Source organism: Sorex araneus, chromosome 5 (assembly GCF_027595985.1).
Source record: "Sorex araneus isolate mSorAra2 chromosome 5, mSorAra2.pri, whole genome shotgun sequence".
Classification (NCBI taxonomy): domain Eukaryota; kingdom Metazoa; phylum Chordata; class Mammalia; order Eulipotyphla; family Soricidae; genus Sorex; species Sorex araneus.
In genome coordinates, this window is record NC_073306.1 from 107,190,409 (window position 1) to 107,215,401 (window position 24,993).

The 24,993-nt window shown below is 36.4% G+C and overlaps 1 protein-coding gene across 1 annotated transcript in view; it reads right to left on the reverse strand.

The window, feature by feature from the left end:
- CTNNA3 (catenin alpha 3) overlaps window positions 1–24,993 on the reverse strand; it is a 1,605,010-nt gene that overhangs the window by 740,401 nt on the left and 839,616 nt on the right. The window contains exon 8 of the mRNA XM_004617094.3: window positions 19,709–19,861. Within this exon, the coding sequence (XP_004617151.1) occupies window positions 19,709–19,861 (153 nt within the window). The remainder of the gene's footprint in view (window positions 1–19,708; window positions 19,862–24,993) is intronic.

Below are 24,993 nucleotides of genomic sequence, written 5' to 3' on the forward strand. Positions count from 1 at the left end.
CTGTGCATTTGAAGATTAAACCCCATTCGAAGTTCTTAAACCGAGAATGGCAGATCCATGTGTGTGTTCAAAATCTACAAAGAAATTCCATAATCATTTTCACTTATTTTAAGATTATCCTTTTAAAAATACCACTATATGATATTGATTTATTGTTTCCTCGATAGTCCTTGACAGTGTTGATAAAAAAGTTGAATTTTTGAAACCAGATTATTTTTTGATTAATTTTAATCTAAATTTTTCTTTGTGGCTGCATAAGAAAGGTTTGTATACATTCTTTTTTTATCTGTGACATATTGTAGCTCCTATCTAATGCATATTCTAAAGATTCTGATGATTCATTTATATTAAAACATTCAAATAATATTAATAAGTGGCTGGTCAGAGATTAGTGAAAAAAATCAATAAACAAATATTTTAAGTGATACACTGTTAAATTATTTTTTATGCCAGCAGGTTTTCAGTCTTAAGTGAGATTTCACCGCCTTTTAATTTTTGTGATTCTAGGAAACACCCATGGTTTTACACATGAAATGAGCTTTAGCCCTATACTGTAAAAAACTAAAGCTCGCTGAGGGGTGAGTGCACTCGCGGGCTCTCCAGGCGGCTCTGTTTCACCGCCCACGTTCAGTGCCCTGGAACCACTGTGTGTGCTGTCGGTTAAGGGCAGACGATGGAAGGAAGAAGGCCAAACTGGTTGCTCGATCAGTTTATTTCATTCTCTCTCCCTGCTTCTCTCCCGGCTCTCTCAGGATCTGTGGATCTGGCCCCAGTGGATCTGGCCCCCCAACCCACTCTTACAGCCTAGTTAAATCTATCCAGCATGAGGGGGTTGGGGCATGCACATAGGTGTGGTCACCATCAATAGGGTAAGGTTCCTTTTCCTTAGGGGATGCTTCTCCTAGGACTTAATTCTCTTTCAGCAGGAGGATCCACCCAAGGGCAGAGTCCCATGAATGTGTTTCTCTTCTCCTCAGCCAGCAAACATATAAGAATTCATAATATTAATTATTTTGTATGGACACAATAAGAGATGCATTAAAGCTTATAGAATTGGTCTCCTGGGGCCATCTCAATCTCAGACTACAGTGCTCAGGCCAGATCAGTCTTTCCTATCCCTGGCAGGGTCCCAGTCTCATAATTACTATTGGATCATGACAGCATTTGTCTATGATCAAGCTCTTAACTTACAGTTAAGAATTAGGCACTTTGGCCAGGCCCATCTCGATGCCAGGGTAGCACATAACTCACCGCTTCCCTGGATCCTTCTCGTCCCACGTCGGGGACCCTACTTTGGGGTGCTAGGAACTGAGGGCAACTGAGGCTTAAGTGGAGAAAGCAGAGGCCCGGAAGGGAATAATATTCAAGGCCAATTAATTCCCAAGTTATAAAAACATAATATTGTCTTCTTGTGTCTATACAAAACAGACATAGCTTTAAAGTAAATTATTCAAAAGGCACAAGAAGAGGAGAAAGGCAATATTAACTTATATAATATAAATTCAGTATCCTAGGAAGGTCTGACCTTGCAAATTAGCAGAGTCAGATTAAGGAACAGCCTCGGATTAACTCTTTTGGGGAAGAGAGCATGGAGAAGTGATTATAGCTAAACAAAGGGATGGGAGAGATTCGGGAACACCTTGATGGGTGAGACTGGGGTAAGCCTAAACTCTGGGGAAAACCGGGACAAGCTACTTGTGGCAAGGAGGGAAAGGACAAAGTAATGTCATCCTACACTATACCACATCTCTTGCACTTATCTGGGACTTTTTAAATAAAATAATTTATAAAGTCTTTTGTAGAGTAATTTTAATTTCACGGTAAAATTGATTAGACAAAAGAAGTATTTCCTATGCACAACTTATATAGTGTATAGCCTCTTTACTATCAACATCTCCCACCTGAACATTACATTTGTTTACAAATAGTAAACCTACATCAGCATATCATACATACTGTAATGTAAATCACATTTTAATTTTGATTCACTGTTATAATTTCCTGGGTTTAAACAAATGCAAAATGTCAGGTCTCAATAAATTGACATCAGGTAGCATTTTTTTTATTGACCTAAAAAATCCTCTTTGCTCTGCCTATTTAACTCATTCTCCAGCTCCTGGAAACTATAGATTATTTAACCATCTTGATAGTTTTTTTTCTCCCATAATAAGTGGATCCATACAGTTTGTAGTCCTCTCAGATTTCTTTCATTTATGAAGAAGTGTGTGAGATATTGAACCTGGGCCAGACACATTCAGAACTAGCACCTTATTGACTGTGCTATCTCTTCAGCCCATATTTTCCAGTTTTCTTCTAGTAATTTATTTTTAATTTCACCCAGAAAAGTGATTTAAATTCACATGGTATTGAAGTCAAGATTTGCTTGTCTGACTCTTTTCTACAATATTACTACAAAGGTATATATAGTGTATATATACACACATATATATACAGTTTTTTAGTATATATGCATATAATTTTAATATATACATTTAATTTGTATGTGTTTTAAGTATACTATATATATATACTATTAGTACATATAAGTCAGCATTCCTTCTAAGATCTTAAGTGTTTTAGTTTTGAAAGCATCACCAAATATTTCAAACTAGAGTACTTTAATGTACAAGTTTTCTAAAATTATTTTAAGTGCAACTAATACACACATACATACAAACTGACAAAATAAGCAGAAAATCTTATGATGAGTCTGGTTAGCATAAGAAACAGTATAAGAGAGAGGTAAAAACTTTTTAATTTCAATTAATAATATTTGGATGCAGAAAAACACCAGTGATTAAAAACAGTGATTAAAAATTTAAAAAAACTAACTGGAAAGACACACCCTGTTCATGAATTCTCAGTATGGTTAAGATGTCAATTCATTGTATACTGGTGTAGAAAGCTAATGTAATTCTGATCTAAATTGCAACAATAATTGTGCAGATATTAATGGAAAGACAAAACATTTATATACAAAAACAAATTGTGGCAGTCAAAGCAACTTTTTAAAAGAAGAAAACAGTTTAAAAACTTATTGCAATATTTTTTGTGCAGGTAGAAAGGAGTTGGGTCATACTTGCTGATGCCCAGGAGTTAGGAGTTACTCCTGGCTCTGCATTCAAGAAGTACTCCTGGTAGTACTCAAGGTACAAATGGGATGCCAGGAATTGGACCCAGGTTGGCTGCATGCAAGACAAGCTCTACCTACTCTATCTGCTTGAGTGCCTCACTGAACTTTAAGATTCACCATCCAGGTATAATTTTAAACAGAATGTAATATTGATGTATGTAGAGAGCATGCAATAAAATAGAGTCAAAAGACTAAATCTGATAAAGGCACAGGAAGATTCAGAGGAGAAATGATACACTTTTCAACAATGGATGCCAAAATATTTGGTTATAAATTGTAATCAATAATCTGCAACTCTTACTGTACATTGTATGTAAAAATTAACTCAAAATCAAAACTAAGTATAAAAATAGACATTATGAAACTTCTAGAATTAACATCAGAAAATTTCTGTAATCCTGAAGACAAAAGTTTTTGTATAAAACACGAAAGTGTGATAAATATGATATTTATTAATTGATGTAGTAAAAAATTAAAGTTTCTGTCCAGTATAGATTACTTTGAAGAGATTATAAGGAAAGACCAATGATAGAGACTTGTTTGTGAATCCCTAAACAGAGTATTTATATTCAACTATACAAAGAACTTTTGGGGGAGGGATATGCCCAGCTGTGATTTGGGATTATTCCTGGATCTGCCCTTAAAGATAACTCCTGGCAGAGCTGGGGACCATAAGAAATGCCAAGGATCAAACCTAAGTTGGCCATGTTCAAGGTAAGCATGCTACCTGCTACACTATAATCTCTCTAGTCTCTGAAGGACTTTTGAACTACACAAAACTAAGTGAACAGGCAATTCAATAAAGAAATTAGGTGAGGGGTGGAGAGAGAGAAAGGCAGAGATGATAGAAAAAGAATTTGTGTTGTATCATCCTACAAATTTCAAACAACAACAACAAAAATGTTCATGGCAGAGTCTCCTGCCTGAGCACCAAGCTGTCTTCACTGGGCCCTTCGAAGTGAGGGGCCGGGTTGAGTTTCCCTCCCTGCTCTGAGCAGGGCTCCAGCAGCCGAAGACCTCCAGAACCCAGCAACAGTTATGTTCAAGGCCACAATCCACACGCTCGGACAAGTCTCATGCATGAAAAATCCAGCAGAGGAACCCAGGTGTGCGAGACCTGGGGCTGAGATCTCCAAGACTGCTTGAATCAGGACTGGGCTTCCTCCACCCAAATCCCCCATTTTTCTAGTAGCTAGGCAGTCACCCTCACAAACTGCCCCAGCGCTATGTAATCCCATCAATGGCCAAGATCCAGAGACTGTAAAACAAAGCTCCTGTCAGCTTATTATCTACTTTTTCCTCAAGGAGGAACCCGGCAAGCTACAGAGACTATCCTGCCTGTACGGCAGAGCCTGGCAAGCTCCCCCTGGCATATTTGATTTGCCAAAACCAGTAACAATGATGGGTTTCATTCCTCTGACCCTGAAAGAGCCGTCAATGTGACACCATTGGGAAGGAAGAGTAAGGAGAGGTTGCTAAAATCTCAGGACTACTGCTCCCAGCCCAAATGAGACCCTGAGCGGCCACCCACGAATGGTTCCTCCACTCCTGAAGGCCACGATCCCAGAGGCACACAAACCAATCTCAGAATGCAGTGGCTGCTGGCAGAAACAACTTTGGACTTAATTACTAACATACCAGAATTCCAAAACTGTGCAGCTGCTGTTTTGGCCGTGTGACATCATATGCTCTTCATTATCAGCAATAGAAAACAAATTATCTAATGATGCCTTTTCAGCAGGTCTGATTGTTGGGGGAAAATTCCAAATTATAATAGTGGGTTTTCTGTTGAAAATTGAATGTGATCAAAGTAAAGAGAGAGTAAAGTGAAAATCATCTGCCACAGAGGCAGGATGGGGGGTTGGGCGGGGGTATACTGGGGTTCTTGGTGCTGGAACATGTGCACTGGTGAAGGGATGGGTGTTTGATCATTGTATGACTGAGACTTAAACCTGAAAGCTTTGTAACTGTTCTTACAGTGATTCAATAAAAATAAATAAATAAATAAATAAAATCTTAGGCCTAGGATGAATGGAGACATTACTGGCGCCCACTAAGCAAATCGATGAACAACTGGATTACAGTGATTACAGTGACACAGTGATACATGGAAACTGACTTGACACCCTAAAGAAATAAAGCTCCTACAGTGAGGAATTTAAGTAACATCCAGACAAACTGGAGCCAAAGAGATACAATTTTCAGAAAAACAATCTCACCACAAACAAGCTGAAGTTGAAAAGAGGAAAAATAAACTGGGTAATTTAACCCTTTGTGAATCAGTGGAGTTGCATCAAAAACAGAGTCCCTATCCTGTGATCCTACATTTACAGCGTTAAAATGAGAACTGGAAACTACAGGGTATAGAAGGTCACAGACCCTTGAGGATGCCATTATTATAGTGCTCTAACAAGTGTTCTCATAGAAGCTCTTCTGCATGACACATTGGATCTCCAGAACCTGAACAAAGGTCGCTGAGAGCTATACCCTGACAAGTAGCTGAGCTATTTGAGGACTGAAACACAATCATCAGGAGTGCTTCCTCTTTGCATACAAGTAGTCCTAACCCCACATCTTGTTTCTAGCAAGCAGGCCACACACCTACAAACAGAAATGCCTGCAAACTTCCCAAAGCACAGTTAGCTAATTAACTAGTAGGCCTTACTGCCTGCTGTGTTCCCTGCTGCTCCCACAGCTAGTCAGCCTTTGCTTCCTGCCAGCCCTGGAGTTGCACCTTCTGTCTCCAGCTGGGATAGAGGAATTAGGCTTGTTTCTAAACTCTTTCTTCCTGGCTTGGGTTCCTCATTCACTGCCCCAATTTATGTGACTGTGGGGTTTAGCCTGTAGGTTTAGAGCATTGCTGACCTTGAACCAATGGTTTCAACTTGAGAAACCAATAGTTTCTCAAAACTGGCTGACATATCTTTCTGATGATGACTTCCTATCTCAAGCCCTGGGCTTTAACCCCTGTCATGCAAACACATGTCCTTATCTCCCACCAAGGTTTCCACGAAGCACAGTACATAGTGGGGAGATGACTGGCTGACTGACACCAGTGACTCAAGACAATAACCTGGAAAGAATACCTAATACAGTAGAGCTATGCAAGTTACCTGTAAAAGACTTCATGGCAGCAGATCTAATGATGTGCACTAAAATTAGTGGACCAATGGAAGAGAATCTCAAAAAAGACAAAGTATGTGAAAAAATTTGAAAACGTTCCAAATTGATACTATATCACAAAATGATAGAGCAACTAAACTGAAAATATTTAAGCTGCATAATGGAAGTAACCAAAGATAGAACCTTTGATTTTGAAGTGAAAGTAGTAGAAATCATCCCCCCAGAAGAGCAAAAAATGAAAAAGAATTTAAAAACTGATGTAAACATAAGAGGTATATGAAGCATCATGAAGAGAAATAGGGGTTCTAGCAGAAAAGAATGAGAAAAGGGCAGAATTGTTTTGAAGATATAAGAATTGAGGAATTATCTGAGTTGATATTGAAGTTGATATCGAGGTGAGTATTCCTGGTAAAGCAGGATTATTCTGGTGTGTTTCAAATTTTCCTGTCATTTCTGAGCTTATTTTGCAAACTTCCCAGATTTAAAGAATTGAAAAAAGGGGCCGGGAGCAGGAGTGGTAACACTGAGCTATAGGGCATCTTGCATGCAGCCACTGTCAGGAGTAATTCTGAGGGCAGACCAGAAGTAAGGCCTGATCACTGCCAATATGACAGAAAAAGACAAAAACAAACAAAAAACCCACAACAAAGCAACAATTGGCAAGGGGCCAGAGGGATGAAAGGGGCTAAGACTCTAGTCTTGCCTGCAGCCGGCCTCGTTAGACACCTGGCACTGCACAGACCCCCCACACACTCTGGATTGGCCTGAGCAGAACTGTATCCGGGACTGGCACTGGGTGGGATGGCAGAGTCCCGAGGAAGTTCTCACCCTTCCCCAGTGCTGCTGGGACGGGCCTGGGAGCCATGGGCAGAAATACAATGGCCATATTTACCTTTTGCTACAGTATATTGTTTCTTTTCCTGCTTGGTTGTTTGACTTCCCCTCAATTGAAACTTCTCTAAATCCTTATCTTTGTTTCTAAATAAGGTCATTTTCTTATCTGTGAAACTATTAGTACAACTGAGAAAGTTAACAATGATATGGGGCTGATGACTTAGTACAGTGTGTTAGATGCTTGTCTTGCATGAGGACATGGGTTCTATTCCTTGGCATTTCATCTGGGCCCTCAAGCACCACATGGAATAATTACCAAGGGCAGAGATCCCTGGACTTAAACACTGACAGGCATGATGGGGTGCGGTCCAATAACAAAACTAAAAAAAACCCAAAACCCAAACAACAACAAAAAAATAGTTGATTTTGTATTTTATTAAACACCTATTTTCTGCTTACTTTCCTTGCTGTTTTATTCTGCTTTTTTGAGTCATACCTGGCTATGCCTGAGCCTTATTCCTGATTCTGTGCTCAGGGATCACTCCTGGCCTGGCAGTGCTCAGGGAGCCTAAGGGGTGCTAAGGTTAGATCTGGGTCAGCTACATGTAGGGCCAGCACCTTACCCACTGTACTATCTCTCTGGGCCCATGTTTCTTATACCTGAAACTTTATACAGAAAATCTTATTTTTCTCACTGATGTGGTTGTTCAGTCTTTATTTTTGTTTATAATACGGTATTTTGACCCTCCGCCCCTCTCAGAGAGCCCAGCAAGCTACCAAGGGTATCCCGACCATATGGCAGAGCCTGGCAGGCTACCCATGGCGTATTCAAAATTCCAAAAAGGTCTCACAATGGAGACGTTGCTGGTGCCTACTCAAGCAAATCAATGAGCAATGGATGACAGTGACAGTGATATTGAAGTTAGGCAATAAGTAAGATCCAGGAAGTTCAAAAGTTCCAAACAAAATGAACACAGATACACTTGAAGACAGATTACTATTAAAATGACAAAAGTCAGGGCCATTATGAGGGCAGGGAGGGCATTTGCCTTGCACACAGTTGACCCGGATTCAATCCTGGGCATCCCATATAGTCCCCGGATCACCTTTAGAGTAATTCCTGAGTGCAGAGCCAGGAGTAACACCTGAACATTGCCGGGTGGACGTGATCCAAAAAGCAAAAAAAATTAAAACGACAAAAGTCAAAAACAGAGAAAATGTTAAAAGCAATAAGAACAAATTATCCCTTAATAAGATTTCTCAACAAAAGTTTTTCATACCAAAAGGGAGCAACATGATTTGCAAAGTGTTGAATGAGAACACCTGCAAAGTAAGAAATCTCTAGGTGATGTTTTAGACTCAATGGTTTAGTAAAGAAATTTATAGACCAGCAGTAGTTAGATAAATTAATTGCCTTTAATTAAAAAAATTTTATTTAGTCACCAAGTGTGAAAAACTACACACGCTGAAGGGTGTGTGTTCGTGGGCTCTCTGGGTGGCTCTATCTTACTGCCTGCGTTCGGTGCTCTGGAGCTGCTGTGTATGGACTGGATCAGGACGGCTCTTGGCCAAGTGCAGGAGAAGGAAGAACGAGGAAAAAACCTGAGTGCCCGAGAATTTTGGTACATCTATACAATGGAATACTATGCAGCTGTTAGAAAAGATGAAGTCATGACCTTTCCATATAAGTGGATCAACATGGAAAGTATAATGCTAAGTGAAATGAGTCAGAAAGAGACAGACATAGAAATATTGCACTCATCTGTGGAATATAAAATAACAGAGTAGAAGACTAACACCCAAGAATAGTATAAATAAGTACCAGGAGGTTGGCTCCATGGCTTGGAAGCTAGCCTCACATGCTGGGGGAAAAGGCAGCTCAGATAGAGAAGGGAACACCAAGTAAAATGTGGTTGGAGGTCCCGCCTCAGGAAGGGAGATGCGTGCTAAAAGTAGACTATAGATTGAACACGATGGTCACTCAATACCCCTATTGCAAACCACAACACCCAAAAGGAGAGACAGAACAAAAGAGAATATCCTGCCACAGAGGAGGGGTGGGGTTTGGGGGGATTGAATTAGGGGGTGGGAGGGATACTGGGTTCACTGGTGGTGGAGAATGGACACTGATGGAGGGATGGACTCTTGAGCATTGTATGAGGGAAACACAAGCACAAAACTGTGTAAATCTGTAACTGTACCCTCATGGTGATTCACTAATTAAAAAATAAATTAATTAAAAAAAATTTTTTAAAAAGAAAGAAAGCAAGCCCAAAGGAAACACCACATAGAGGTACTCCAAAGCCATTCCTGACTGCCTGCAGGCAAAATACCTCTTAAGGTATTTTTCTCCTTTCCTCAGTCCAAAAACTCAACCCACATCCTAACACTAGTTATTTTTGTATGGACACAGTAAGAGATACATTGAGGCTTGTAGGGCAGTTCTCCTGGGAACATCTTGTCACAGAGTCTGACTACAGTGCTCAGGCCAGGTTAATCATTCCTAACACTAGCAGGGTCCAAATCTAGTTATTACTTTTTGGATCATGACAGCATTTATCCATGAACAAGCTCTTAACTTACAGCTAAGCATTAGGCACTTTGGTCAGGCCCATCTTCATGTCATCTAAAGATAATGTACCTTTTTCTTTATTCTCTTTATTATATGCTTCTTTATTTTCAGATTTTTAACTCAGCTGGACTCACTGCACTCTGCTTCTTTGGTAAAGCTCAAATTTCTATTCTATTTCTCACTCAATGGGATGCCTTTAACTCTGACCTGTGAGTGTGTAATTTAGAAGTCAGTAAAATATTTAGACAAAGTTTACATACAAAATTTGTTATAACTTTCATATCACCTCTGTTCTGAGCCCTCTAATTATTGAAATACTATATAAAATTTTCATCTCCTCTAATTGCTTTATGCTTTTTTGATTTCAAAGAACAAGAAGATGTCAAGTTTTTGCATGGTTTCTTTACCACTCAGTGCTGGATGTATCTGGCCTCAGGCCAGAGGGCATAAGATTGCATGAAATGGTTATATCATTCTTCTTCTTAGTCTTGACATCCTTCCAAAATCTTCCTGCATTTTAATTTACTCTAATAATTTCACATTTTTTATTTATATTTTTATATTAGTTTATCATTGTTTGTAAAAGTGCTAATTCAGTACAAACTTATCTCACTATATTTGTCACTCAATTAAAATGGAGTTCCTTAAAGTAACCAACATAAGACTATCAAATATGATGCTTACCTAACTCCTTATCCTACTTGTCTTATTGTTCATTTGCTGGTAATTCACCAACCTCACTTTTTTTCCATAAACATTAGACTGGTTTTCATAAAGGGTCTGCTTACTCCCTAATATTTTTGATCCTAACTTTTCATTTACCTGGTTGTTCATAATTATTACATTATTTTATGTCAAAAAGGGAAAAAAATCACAAAGTTAAAATATTTACATACTTATTATACATTATTGATTTATGTATCAGTAAATGCTGGCACAAATAATGACAAAAAATAAATTAGCATACCTAGAGTAATTTAAAAATATTTTGGAGTGAGAAGAGAGGTAGTTCAATTGTCTGAGTGCATGCTGCATGAAAAAGTCTGTTATCAATCCCTGGCACCACATAATCTCCCAAAAACAACCACGGGCAAGTCCTGAGGCAGAATTGAAAGTAACTCCTAGCACCACCTGATGTGGTCACAAAATCACATAAAAAAGAATGTATAGTTATATATTTTCAACTATCACTTTTTCTTTTCATTTGTATTGTTATTGTATTTTTCTAATGAATCTTTGGTTTCTCCCTACAAAAATGTAGTCTTTTTCAATAAGCCACTTGTATGTTACTATAGTATTGATGTTTTATATTTGCTAATTTATTAAACATTTAAAATTTATTTTAAATGTGATATGCAGAGAAATTTTAAAAATACAATAATGGCCACCCATAAAAATATAAAAACTATTTCAACAGACATTTTAGCAAAGAAGATATATCAATAGGGAATAAAAAGTCATACAAAATGCAATGATCAGGGTATCTGCTATAGAAATAAAATGTAGAGCATCTCTATTTGAATATAGGGTGCATAATTACATTTTTAGATGGTATAATCCTTCATAAAGAAAATAGTAGAAAATATGTAAATTAGTTCATGTTTATAGTGTTATTAGAAGTTATTAGACGACCTTCTTTCACTTAGTAAGATCAACAGTTATCTTGGCCAGTGTTCTGATATAGTTAGACCATATTTTATTTATTTAGAAGTTTGTAGACATCTGACTTTTTTTTCAATTTTTGCGAATCTGAATAATTTTAGTAATTATTGTATACAAGTGTTAAATTTTCTTGTGTATATATATTCACGGTGAAATTTCTTTAAGCCTCTAGGCTATACTTAAAGTATTTTATCATAGCCTATACTGCTGAGTCATTTCACTCAATAGTTCAGGTCTACATTTTTTTTTTAATCTAGATGCAAAATAATTCATTCACAGACTCTACTAAAATGTAATTATTTCCTACATTTTCCTGGTAAGAAGCACCTTTAGCTCTTTAAATTTATTACAGGTCTAGTTCTATTAGATGAAATCCAGCATCTATTTCTTGCCATTCTAATATTCAAGGCTGCTTATCAGCTTTCTCATGCTTACTTTATGCTCCTGTCAATTTAGCAATCTAGACTTCATGTATTCCTGGAGCATAGCATATGAATATTGTGTCTATTTATGCTGAAACCACCACTTGGACATCCAGGTTTTAAAATCGAACTCCTACCCAGTGTCAAAGTTTAACATACAAGTTACATCAATTCCAAAATGACTTTAACCCATATAATTTTCTCATTTTTCTTATTTGCAAAACTCTATTAATTCACTATTTTACACTTAATGGTGGAAAGTTTATGACTTTTCAATACTTGTACCACTAGCATTTTTAGAATTCCAAAAACATGAATGGAAAATGTATAAAGAAACTTCTTAAACACAGAAAGGAAACCAGTAAGTTTTCAGTTAAGACTTTCTAGGATCATGTCCTGTCATATATTTTAGTTAAAAGAGGATTATGATGCTGAGCACTTTCTAATCCAGGGAGTACGCATTCACACCTGACTGTTCACTTCTGTATTAGCAAAAAGACTTCTGGTTTAGTTATAATATCACTTCCACCAACAGAGAATTGCCAATGGGCTCACTGAGAACAATTGTTACTTTGCACACAAATGCAAGCACGAGCAGGGATTTGTTGGATTTGTTCATTTTCATATTTATGTTTTTCATTTTGGTGGCAGAGGGGTTTATGAAATAAGGGATGGGATTCTAAACACTTTGTTTTTACACAACTAAACACGCCCTTATTTGATAGCATGATCAACTAAAGCTTGTGCAGCATTCTGTCAAAAAGACTATTAGTAGAGCTGATAGCAATCAGCAGTTCTTGCAAACAGCAAGAGTCACCTATTTAAGCTTCGCTCTTGGCACTGGAGTTTGCTAAATCTGGCTTGCCATTTTGTGAGTGGGAACAATCATCCTTGTAGGTTGGAAGGAAGTATTATAATTAAATGTCCACCCACTATTTTCTTTTTGATGAAAGGCTCCCATAAAACTTACTAAAATAAGGTACATCAAGACAGATGAATTTTTGATGAATAAGTCAAAGCACTGACAAAGCTGATTTTTACATAGAGAAACTTCTAAAATTCATAGAAAAAATGTAAAGCCTAGATCATTATCACTGATTTATTTAGTAATTGTAATTATGGCAAACTCGGTAATACCCGAGGGTAAACTGGAAATTTCATTGTTTTAGCTAATAGACAGTGTTTAGTATGAACTGACTTGCTGAGAACAAATTATAATATGATTTAAAATAGTAGTGGAAGTGAGATTAATTTAAAATAAATATTCGGTAATATGTCAACTAATAAATGTATTTACTAACTAGAATTACTATGAATAGTAGTTACATTATCATTTAAATTTATGTTGTTTCTCTGAAGTAAATTCAGCATTTTAAATATATAATTGAACTCTTAGAGAGATGTGAACTACGTTTATACTATCTACTTATGATGACTAATAACTAATTGAAAATGTATAAATATTTCTGTGAAGAGTTACCTTAAAATATTCACATATAGTAGGAGATACTGACCTAAATAATTATACTCAAGCATATATTCCAAGTACTTTAGTCCCAAAAACCAACTTCATTTTTTCATGTGTTCAATGAATGTTCATCAAATATCACATCCTGTCTTGTGCACCAGAATATAGAAGCTAACAAAACAGATAAAAATATTTATCTAGGAGCTGGAGCAATAGCACAGTGGGTAGGGTGTTTGCCTTACATGTGGCCGACCCGGGTTCGATTCCCAGCATCCCATATGGTCCCCTGAGTACCACCAGGAATGATTCCTGAGTGCAAAGCCAAGAGTAATGCCTGAGCATCGCTGAGTGTGCCCCCCCCAATAAAGCAATATATATATATATATACATATATATAAAAGTAACATTTTCTAGTATTTTTTGTTTATTTTTTATTGATTGAGATTCAGATACTGTTCATAAGAGTTTCTCGGTGATCCCGGGGATCGCACGTGTGTGCAGCCTCTCCACAGCTGCATGAGCGTGACTCCAGATGCCAGCTAAATATTTTGGCATGGGCAGCTCCTCGCAGAATATCTCCAGACTGAGAACTAAGTCACGGCCCCATGCCTGCCCAGGAGGGGAAAGGTATTTCTCTCTCTCGACTCTTCCTTGCCGGGGGTGAAGGGCGTGGTGACCGCCATATTATGACGACCACAGATGGGGTTTACAAGCTTGCAATGATCCAGTATCTGGAAGAAATCTCCCTGGACTTAGTTGCTAAAGTACAGAAATCCAAAACCAGAGACCTCATATCTCTTCACAACAGGTCTGACTAGAGGGGTACTCCTAACAATAATAGTGAGTTTTGTGTTGAAATATTGAATGTAACCATAGTAAATAGAAAGTAAAGTGAAATTTATCAGTTACATGGGGGGGCGCGGGGGGGGCGGGATGGGAGGTGTGCTTTTTTTTTTTTTTTTTTTTGGTGGTGAGATATGGGCACTGGTGAAGGGATGGTTTTTTCAGTATTGTATAACTGAGACTTAAGCCTGAAAGCATTGTAATTTTCCACATGGTGATTCAATAAAATAAAATTCTTAAAAAAAAAAAAGAGTTTCTCATGCACATTATTTCAACTCCATACCCATCACCAGTTGTAGGATGACATTACTTTGTCCTCTCCCTCCTTGCCACAAGTAGCTTGTCCCGGTTTTTCCCGGAGTTAAGGCTTACCCCAGTCTCACCCATCAAGGTGTTCCCGAATCTCTCCCATCCTTTTGTTTAGCTATAATCACTTCTCCATGATCTCTTCCCCAAAAGAGTTAATCCGAGGCTGTTCCTTAATCTGACTCTGCTAATTTGCAAGGTCAGACCTTCCTAGGATACTGAATTTATATTATATAAGTTAATATTGCCTTTCTCCTCTTCTTGTGCCTTTTGAATAATTTACTTTAAAGCTATGTCTGTTTTGTATAGACACAAGAAGACAATATTATGTTTTTATAACTTGGGAATTAATTGGCCTCGAATATTCCCTCCCGGGCCTCTGCTTTCTCCACTTAAGCCTCAGTTGCCCTCAGTTCCTAGCACCCCAAAGTAGGGTCCCCAACGTGGGACGGGAAGGATCCAGGGCAAGCGGTGAGTTATGTGCTACCCTGGCATCGAGATGGGCCTGGCCAAAGTGCCTAATTCTTAACTATAAGTTAAGAGCTTGATCATAGACAAATGCTGTCATGATCCAATAGTAATTATGAGACTGGGACCCTGCCAGGGATAGGAAAGACTGATCTGGCCTGAGCACTGTAGTCTGAGATTGAGATGGCCCCAGGAGACCAATTCTATAAACTTTAATGCATCTCTTATTGTGTCCATACAAAATAATTAATATTATGAATTCTTATATGTTTGCTGGCTGAGGAGAAGAGAAACACATTCATGGGACTCTGCCCTTGGGTGGATCCTCCTGCTGAAAGAGAATTAAGTCCTAGGAGAAGCATCCCCTAAGGGAGAGGAACCTCAACCCTATTGATGGTGACCACACCTATGTGTATGCCCCAAACCCCTCGTGCTGGGGAGATTTAACTAGGCTGTAAGAGTGGGTTGGGGGGCCAGATCCACTGGGGCCAGATCCACAGATCCTGATAGAGACCGAGAGCTGGGAGAGAAGCAGGGAGAGAGAATGAAATAAACTGATCGAGCAACCAGTCTGGCCTTCTTCCTTCCGTCGCCTGCCCTCGACCGACAGCACACAGCGATTCCGGAGCTCTGAACGTGGGCGGTGAGACAGAGCCAGCCCGAGAGCCCGCGAATGCGCACGCCCCTTGGGGAGCTTTAGTTTTTTACAACCAGTGTCTTCACATCCCCACTGTCTCTCCCTTTCAAACTCCCTCTTTCCTTACCGACTCAATTGTGTAGATGAGTTCTCCCATCCCCAAGTCAACTTTATATAGAAAAATAAAACTATTGGTTCTATTATAAATATATTTATTCAGTGCAGGTTTATTGGTCATCAGTTACATAAACATACTTATTAGCCAAGGCTCAAAGCAACAAGAATTAATTTTTAAATTACTTTATATTTTTAAGACAAAAATTCCTATTTTACACTTCCCACTTAATAGGCATTATTGGTATGATCCAACAGAGTTAACACCGTCCTAAGTCACCACCAGTATAAGATAAAAATACTGGAGGGCTGGATTTGAAGATTTAGCGTCGAGATTAGATGCTTGCCTCAGACACATCTCACAGGGCTCTATCCCCTGCACCACATGTGGTTCCCCAAGCCATGCAAGGAGTGATCCCAGAGCAGAGAGCCAAGAATAAGCTCAAGCTCCGAGTACAGCCAAGTGTGGCTCCAAAACAAACATACAAAAACATAACAAAAAAACTGTGAGGCATAATTTAATGAACGCAATTGTCATTATTTGTTAACCACTATGCTAACATAACTTTCAATTTATTTATGTACTTTTTCACTCTGGGAATCAAACCTGCATGACTAAATGCTCTACAGCTGAGCAGCAGCCCCAGCTCAGCCGTTGACTTCTTTTAAATGCCCCCTGACTACTGCTTTTTATTCCTTTCATGTCTTGGAGGACCCTAAGTCACAGAGTAAATTGGATGCCCAAAGAATTCAAAGCTTTGCAAATACTTATCAAGATTACATAGCTAGCATCTAGGTTCTCCAATAATTGATTCTACATAAGGTTTTATACTCATCATTTCATCCTTATTCATTTTACACCAACTACCTTAATAAAATGCAAGAGACTTTGTATATATCTCCCCGAGAGAATGAGAATACTGAGGCCATGATATTGGCAACTTTGTTCCTATTCCCCTTTCTTTCACCCATTACCTTTGGTTTTCTAATTACTACCTCTAGAATCTCTAATGCCCTTTTTTCCTTCTTTATTCAATTCTATTTCCTTATTTTGTAAGTTATGTTAAACCTGATCTAAAGTGTTCCTTTAATACCACAGTGCTTTGAGCTAAAGATCTCAAGAATTTCTAATTCTTTAAAATAAGCTCTTCTCCTTTTAATTCTTACTTCAACAAGTTCACTGATTTTAGATTTCTCTGACAAACATATTTAAGAAGTCAAAACCCAGACATGTTGAAAATAGTTTTTCTTTGAAGTCATTTAGAATCTAAGACTCTCTGCCCTGCTATGTCAAATTACTCTGTTTGGGTGTAATGTGGATGTGTCCATGTAAGAAGGTGGAGTGGAAAAGACTATTATGGGAGAGGCAGCGTGAGAAGACTACTTAAAGAAACACAAAGGATGATCTCTTTTGTCTTAAAAAATAACTAAGTGATAAGACTATGATCCAAGCATTGCCGTGCTTGCCAACTTCAAAATAAGGAGACACCTTTGGAAAACCAGGCCCAGTCAGCTTCTGCAACATGCTCAATAAATAGAACCCTGAACCTATGTCACTTTTATCTCCAACAAACCCCAAACAAATATTAACATACACACTCCTTAGCTGCATATCTAGAAGCTAATGAAGGGTAGAGCAGACTTATGACTAAGCAATAGAAATTACAACATTAATATCACCCCAATCATGCTTTATCTTCCTAGTCCCTTATGCTTTTTCCTCCCCCTTATCTCACTTCTTTAAAACCCTTAATCCCCAAATCTGTATGTAACTTTCCTTAAAGAGTACCCACACTCACGGCTCATGTGTGTGCTACCACTTTAATAAATCTCTCTGCTGGGTAGAGAGATAGTCTGTCCTTGAATTCTCCCTGCACTAAGGACAAAGTACCCTGCACCCCACTGGCCCAGTGGAGGAACACTTTCATCCTTTTTATTTGATTATTCATTTATTTGTTTACATATTTCATTGGAAAGAGCTAAATCTCATCACTGCCTTGGTCCAAAGCTTCTCTGACATTCAGCATCAGAGGAGTTACTTCATGACCAAACAGATCAAGTGGCTGTAGGTGTGGTCTAAGAGCCATCTTTGGGTCTGACAATTTCCTTCTGTTTCTGTGGCCTCCAAAGTCTTTTCTCCTTTGGTTACAGATTGAGGTGGAGGATTGGTAAGCAACAGGTACACGGTGAATTCACAATTTCCTTTGAAAATGATGCATTTAAGTTTTCTTTGTTCCCTGAACTCTGTCATAGATATTTTTTTACGTTTCTGGTAAATGTTGAGACTTTCTCTTTTAGTGAGAAAGATGGTTTATAAAAATTATTTTCCTGAGATATAAAGGAAAGAAAATATTCTTTTTCTTTCTTGATATATATGTATATACACACGTGTGTGTCTGTGTGTACACATAATGTATACACATATATTATGTATTTTATATAATATATGTGTTTGCATGTACATATATAAATTTATATAAAACCTAATATGTAAGCAGCATAACTAAAAACCATTTTCATTTTTTTCTGTGTATTTCTCTGTCTTAGAAAACTAGAATTCTTTCAATTACAAATAGTATTTGTGGGATCATAGAATTGCAAAAATCATTATTCCTTTACACATTATCTTCACTCTCTAGAGATAAAACAACCGAAGCTCTGAAATTGTATTCAATTAAAAATGGCCATAAATACTTTTGCCTTTTTTCACTCAAGAGGTAGAGTTTCAGTGACTATAACACATACGTATAGGTTGACTCTGTGATTGTTTAAACCCACAGAATATAGTGAAAGTTGTGCTCTACTCCATCAAATCTGCAACCAGGTGTTGCATTATCTGCTGCTGATAATTATCTTCCATTATTCATAATTGGCTTCCATTATCTGCTGCTGATAATCTTGGGACTTTTCATTTCAGAAACCAGCAACCATGCTGTGAGAAGTTGAAGCCACAAAGAGAGGCCATGCATCGGTGCTCCTGTTGACAACCATGGTTAAGCTCCCAACTGACAGCTAATGTGCTTTGAGTAATGTGACTAGACCAAATTGTATGTCTGTTCTATAAGACCTATGGAGGCTCCATCCTTAGTCAACTTTTGAAAACAATCATGTGATAAATACAAAAAAAAAAAAAGAATTGTCCAGATCTTCTACTCAACACAATGAGGTAAGTGAAAGTCACAAATTTTACTATTTACACTGAGCCTCAAAACACTTGCTGAAAACAGAGTTCATGTTCAGTATATGAAAGTGTAAGAGTGAAAACGTTTAAGAACTGGCATAGCATGGTCACTTTCAATGCAAATAGACACTAGTCACAAACAACTAGTACAGTCACCTTGAGTGCATATAAGAAGAATGAAATCAAAGTTGTCATGAGAACTTGGTTATTAAATATTTCACCTTTTTGTTACTGATTTCTGGTCTTTAAGTACTTTCACCTTATTGGTTTTAGAAATATTCCCCTCAGGCTCTCTTAATACCGTGGCTGTACTGTTGCTATCCAGAGTACAAAAGGTTTGATTATTTGCCCTAGAACTTCAAGATCTGTTCAGTAATATGCAACCATACTCTCCAAATTAAAGGACCATTTCCATATCTATCTTCTAAGGATCAAAGGATCAGGATCATAGTTTAACTATTCTGGACTCCAATGAGACATGAATAAGCCCACCAGACCTAGTTAGTTGGTATCTACTACTACATATCATGTTCTATGGTTTAATTATAAAGTTGACTGTTATTTAAAAGACAGAAGGTATAAAACAATCATGAAGAGATGATATATAAATAGCAAAATGGCAGAAGAATATTTCACACTTTTAAGTGAGTATAGGAAGAAAATATTTATGAGTAGAATACAATATCTATATTGAGTCAGTATTTTATACCTCTAAAATAAATTCTAAAAAAACATATTGACCCAAGTTTCATAGGTCTTTTTAAATAAATAGTACCTTTTCCAAGACAATGAGGATTGTTTCTGTATTTTGACATATTGATCCAACTGTGCTTCATTTGTAATAAACTGTAAAACATTTTCATTTGAGCACACATCAACTGTAAAACAGTATATAAAAGACTCATTGTACTGGGTTTAGAGTAGTCACATTTCTAGCGCACTTACCTCTACAAGCCTACTTGTATGCTCACGAAATATTGCAGCATATTCTTTTATTTCCTTTTCCCGACCATTCTTAGCAGCTTCAATGAGAACCAAAAGTGGAACCGTTGTATCCAAAAAGGAGTCTGACACATGATCTATAATAGCTTTACGAAGCTGAGGAGAAATTTTAAAAAGAGAAAAGGTTTTCTTTTTATATTATGTATTTCCTATTTTTCATAATTTTAGTAACTATAAAATGCACTTTAACAATTTTGGCAAAAAAACTAAGTCTATAAATCCCAAAATATATTATTATCATTTCAAAAGTAAAAGCATAACTAGAAAACATAACTAGTAAAAGCATAACATTGAAACTATTTCTATTGCTCAAAAAATCATTATTTTTATTAAATTATATTTATCCCAGAGGTCAGTTTATAAGTGGTAATATTCTAATTTTTCCTCAAAGTAATTGCCTCATTGTAATGATTATGCATGTGTACAAACAACATTGTACATCATGTATTTTCACAATTATAAAATTATTATCTGTTTTCTGCCTTGTTAAAGGAACTGATGATAAATTCTGATTAGCTAAATTGTACATTTCATGGCAATTAAACTAAGTTAGATCACCGATTATGCCAGTTGATAACAGATTAATCGAGCAAAGAGAATAACAAATGAGACTAATGTCCAATATTCTCCATTTGCATTAATTGTTCTTTCCCTCACACCTAAAGTTGTAAAACAAGTATAATATTATGTTACATTTAATTTCTTTTCAATTGGATTATGTGTAAATTTATGAATGGCACAGGTAACTGCTTTACTCCCTAGATATTTTTTGAAATTTAAAATTGCAAATGAAAATTAAATTTTATATGTATTTATTTGAACCCTTAAGGATAATATTATAAATGTTTTACTAATAATGTAAATGTCAATGAATAGTTCCAAGGATTTTTGTTTAATACCTTTAATAAATATGATAAATTCTATATAATAAAGTCAAATAAACTAATGTCTCAGTTGTCATTTATCTTCTAGGAAACATATTTTAGGATAATTTTTCAAGTCAAAGACAATTATGCTATTTTGGTTTTAACAAAAATTACTGATACGTTTACGAGGAGTTAGAGTGAATATACATATACAAATACCACTATCTGTAATAATCATTGGATAATATAATCATAATTATAGACTTCTGAGAAGAAAAAAATATCTCTGCCCAAGATAAGCAGTCCTTGTTTAAAAGGACTATGGATTTTTCAGCTTATCAACAGTTTAACAAATCTTATAGGATGATACCTAATAAAAGATTTTGCTTGGCACTAAGAAAATCAAATCACTAATGGCATCTAATTAATATTTATTGAGCACTTAGAAAAACAGGGTATTAGTGTTCTAAGGGGTTTCAAGGAAAGAAGAAGACCTTAAATGAATGAGTAATGTATTCTTAAAGAGTAGACTTGGAAAGTCATAAAACAGGCCATATGAGACTTGAGCTGGGAAGTACAGCTTGTGTTTATTTTCTTATATATGAATGAAAAGTAGAAGGAATCTAAGAGGGAAAAAGTTTAAATGATGTTCCCTATCTTTGATCCAATTTCTTCCCTTTCATTTTCATCTAGAAGGAAAGTGTTCTTAGATGCATGTGGTTGAAACTCAGAATACACAATGTAGGTAAACTAAAGTCACAGGAATGATTAGACCATCTGGAGGGTGATTCACACAAAAAAAAATAAATAAAAGAAATAAAAAGGAAAAACAATCTAAGAAATATATGGAAATACTACAATTTGTAAGAGTCATACTGGCAATGGGGCCAGGGATATAGTATAGAAAGCGAGGTGCTTCCCTTACAAACAGTTGAGCAGGATTCAGCATCACATATGTTCCCCTGACCCTCACTAGGCATGAGTCCTGGCTACAGAGCTAGGAGTTAGCCCTGATCAAAGCTAGGCATGACTGCAAGACAGAACAGAACAAAACAAAAAGTCACACAGGTAAAAGAGTAGCTCTAAAAAGAAACTAAAGAAGTGACTAGGAAAAATGAAGAAAGCAAATGACCAATAACCAAAAGACAAATTTTCAAATAAATACATCAGTGATCTATAAATAACTTCCTATAAAACAAACTTATACCCTGGACCTCCTGAATCTTCCCTATGCTTTCAATTCAACAAATACTTTTGAGCAACATGACCTTGTCTTCCAAACAGAAGTAAGGTGCTGTGGAAAATGGTAAGATAAAAATTCATAGTGCCTTACAATCTAGTGGAGTAGTGAGAGCTATTAAATAGCACAATGAAAGTAATCTAAGAGTCTGATGAAAGTAGTTCAAGAAGACAATCAGTTTTATATCTGATTTTAAAGATAAATGAAATAAAAAGAACTGAAATTAAGATAATCCAGATGAATAGTATAGGAGTTAAGACTCTTACCTGGATCAATATTTTATGCAACATGATATATGATATGCTGTATATGACTTATATACATATAAATTTTTTTCATATAGAAAGTACCAAATGATCCCCAAGCACCACTTGGAGGGAGGTATCATCAAGCAAAGACCTAGGAGTAGCCCCTGAGCACCAACAGATGCAACCTAACTCTCCTCTCAAATATTACACACATCTATAGGTATGCATACAACCTAATACAATCTAAAATATTTATTTGCATAGAAATTTTCTTCCTAATGGAAAATTCCATTCTTATACTCCCTTTAAATTAAAAAGTAATACAGTAAAACAATGCAGAAATAGAACAGCCTTAGAAGTCACAACACTATAAGTCAGTAGGAGTTGACAGTGCTCAGAGGCATACATTTTCAATAAATACCTCTTTGTAGCTTGGCATGAAAGATTTCAGGCACCAAACCATGGGGCTTTCTATCTTCTCTCTTCACAGTTTAATAAAAAGCTTTGGGGCATCATTTTTTCTACTTCCTCTGATGTAAATGGTTTGAGATCTCAAATAAAATGTTCCTCTGAAATTGGAACTAAAAAAAAATGAAAACTGTACGTAAAAACTCTAAGAACTATTCCCTACCCTAACCAAATAAAGAAGTAGAAAGGATGATGCCACAAGAGGAAGAGTAATGAAAAGAAGTATAAGTGATTTAGAAAACAGTGCTCAGGGAACTAAAAAATTATATCTATGTTTATTAATGTCATATATTTAATTGAAATAGTAAAATATGACTTTCACAACTCAATAAAATCTGAATAAATATATTCAGTTTTTATCTACTGTGTCAATATAATAGTAATATCTTATGATAATTTAAAATTTCATAAGGAGAATGATGCAAAGAAAGGATAGCAACCTATATTTTGTCCTAAGTGTAGCCCCTGACTTGTTGGCTAAAAATTTTGACTGGAACTGAATAAATCTTCTCAAACTTTGAATTTATTTGTTAGCTGGATGATGTTTAGTAAGTTGACTCATTTAAGAAGCTAAGAAAATAGAATACTTCTTGTTTGAGGGGTAAAAATCTGTAATTAGACTATACTCAGTAGAGAGCATTGGACCTCATTTAGTATATGAAAAATGTTGTCATATATATTATCAATAATAAAATTTGGTGGGAGGGAAAATACATTAAAAATAAAATTTAAACAAAATGGTCATTGTTAGAAAAGAATTACTATATATCATACATGCTCTGGGAAGGTAAGTCATTTCAGATTGTGAAAGTAGCAAATAGTTTATGGATGAAAGAGTATTTATACTAATGTTGACCTTCATCCTATTAGAGGTTTGATAGGAGTATTGAAAAAACAAAGTTACTAAGTAGAACTATCTATGTGTCTATAAATGCATATGTGGGGGAGATGAATTGGTGGGTGGTTGGGTGGGCGATAGAATAAAGTAATAAAAAATTTACACATAGGAAGTAGACTTTTGGTCAAAGAAGGGGTTAGTCTCTTAATATGTTGAAAAGGAGAAGTTGAAAATAGAAGAAGAAGAATAAAAATGGACAACTTGGACATTAAGCTAGAGAACATTATGGAGAACCTGAAAACCACGAACACCACCATGCCAAAGACTTTTGTTTTTGTTTTCGCACGGCAAGTAAGAAGAAAATCATAGAACAAGGTGTTAAAACAAGTTAAGCTAGGATATCTCAAAGGACATTTCATCTTTTTTCCCAAAAAATATATAATTTTGTTTTCTCCAAATATTTTTAGACAATCTATCTCATCATCACAGAAATTGAATAATTTTCTGAACTGACATTTTTTTCTGTGTTGCTGATAGGAATACATGAATAAGCAATGGAATTACTATGAGTGGACAGAAAACTGGGAAGTATTTATTGAGATATTATTAATTTTGTTACTAAAATCAAATAAATAAAAACAGACTATAGAACCAAAAATATATTGAATAATCCAAAGAAGAGTATTCTAAAGATAGGTGGTTTCTGTTTTCAGTGTGAAAGTGTACATAAAATATTTTTGAGACCAAGTGATAAGATTCTCAAGAATAAGAAAGGGTGGAGATGACTCATGTAGATGTTTAAACTAGCTTTTATTAATGCCCAAAGCAAACACATCACAATTGAAAATGAAGTCATGGGGAGGGTAAGTGAGGATGCTGAGAACAAATCATAACTATCTCAACGCAATGAAAACTTTACATGCCTCCAAAATTAGCTCTGAATAATTCTAGCCCTTTCTGCACCATAAGCCATTTCTCCCAGAGAACTAGAGCTTTTTCTAATGTTGACCTGAAACAAGGTGTGTGACTATTTAGATCTCTAGAACAGGAAGGACACAACATTGCATTACTTTGACGCTCGAAGTAAAAGCCTGGCAGTGTCCATCTCTCCTTCCTATGGCATTAGATTAAGTAAGCGATTCAGGCTAACCTACATGAAAGAGAAACTTCATGGAAGCACTTCATTGCTTACACAGTAGAAGGAGAGAGGGAGCACAAAGTTGACTGAGGCTTCAATTTATACACCCCTCAAACCAGAGCAAAAACACCATTTGACTGTGACTACATGGCAGCCCACAAGTGGAAATATTACAGAAATGACCCTTTAGACCCCTGTCAATTCATAGAATCAAGAGACACTATACAATTATTTCTATTGTTTGTGATGACTTGTTATGCCACAGTATTCAAATGATAACAATTCACATTTAACTGGGAATCTTATATTTTTGTTGGCTAAACTTACACAACATTTTATACACAAAAGATAGCTTACATTCTCTTTTCTTTTTTTTCTTTTTGCTTTTTGAATGAAACCTGGTGATGCACAAGAGTTACTCTTGGCTCTC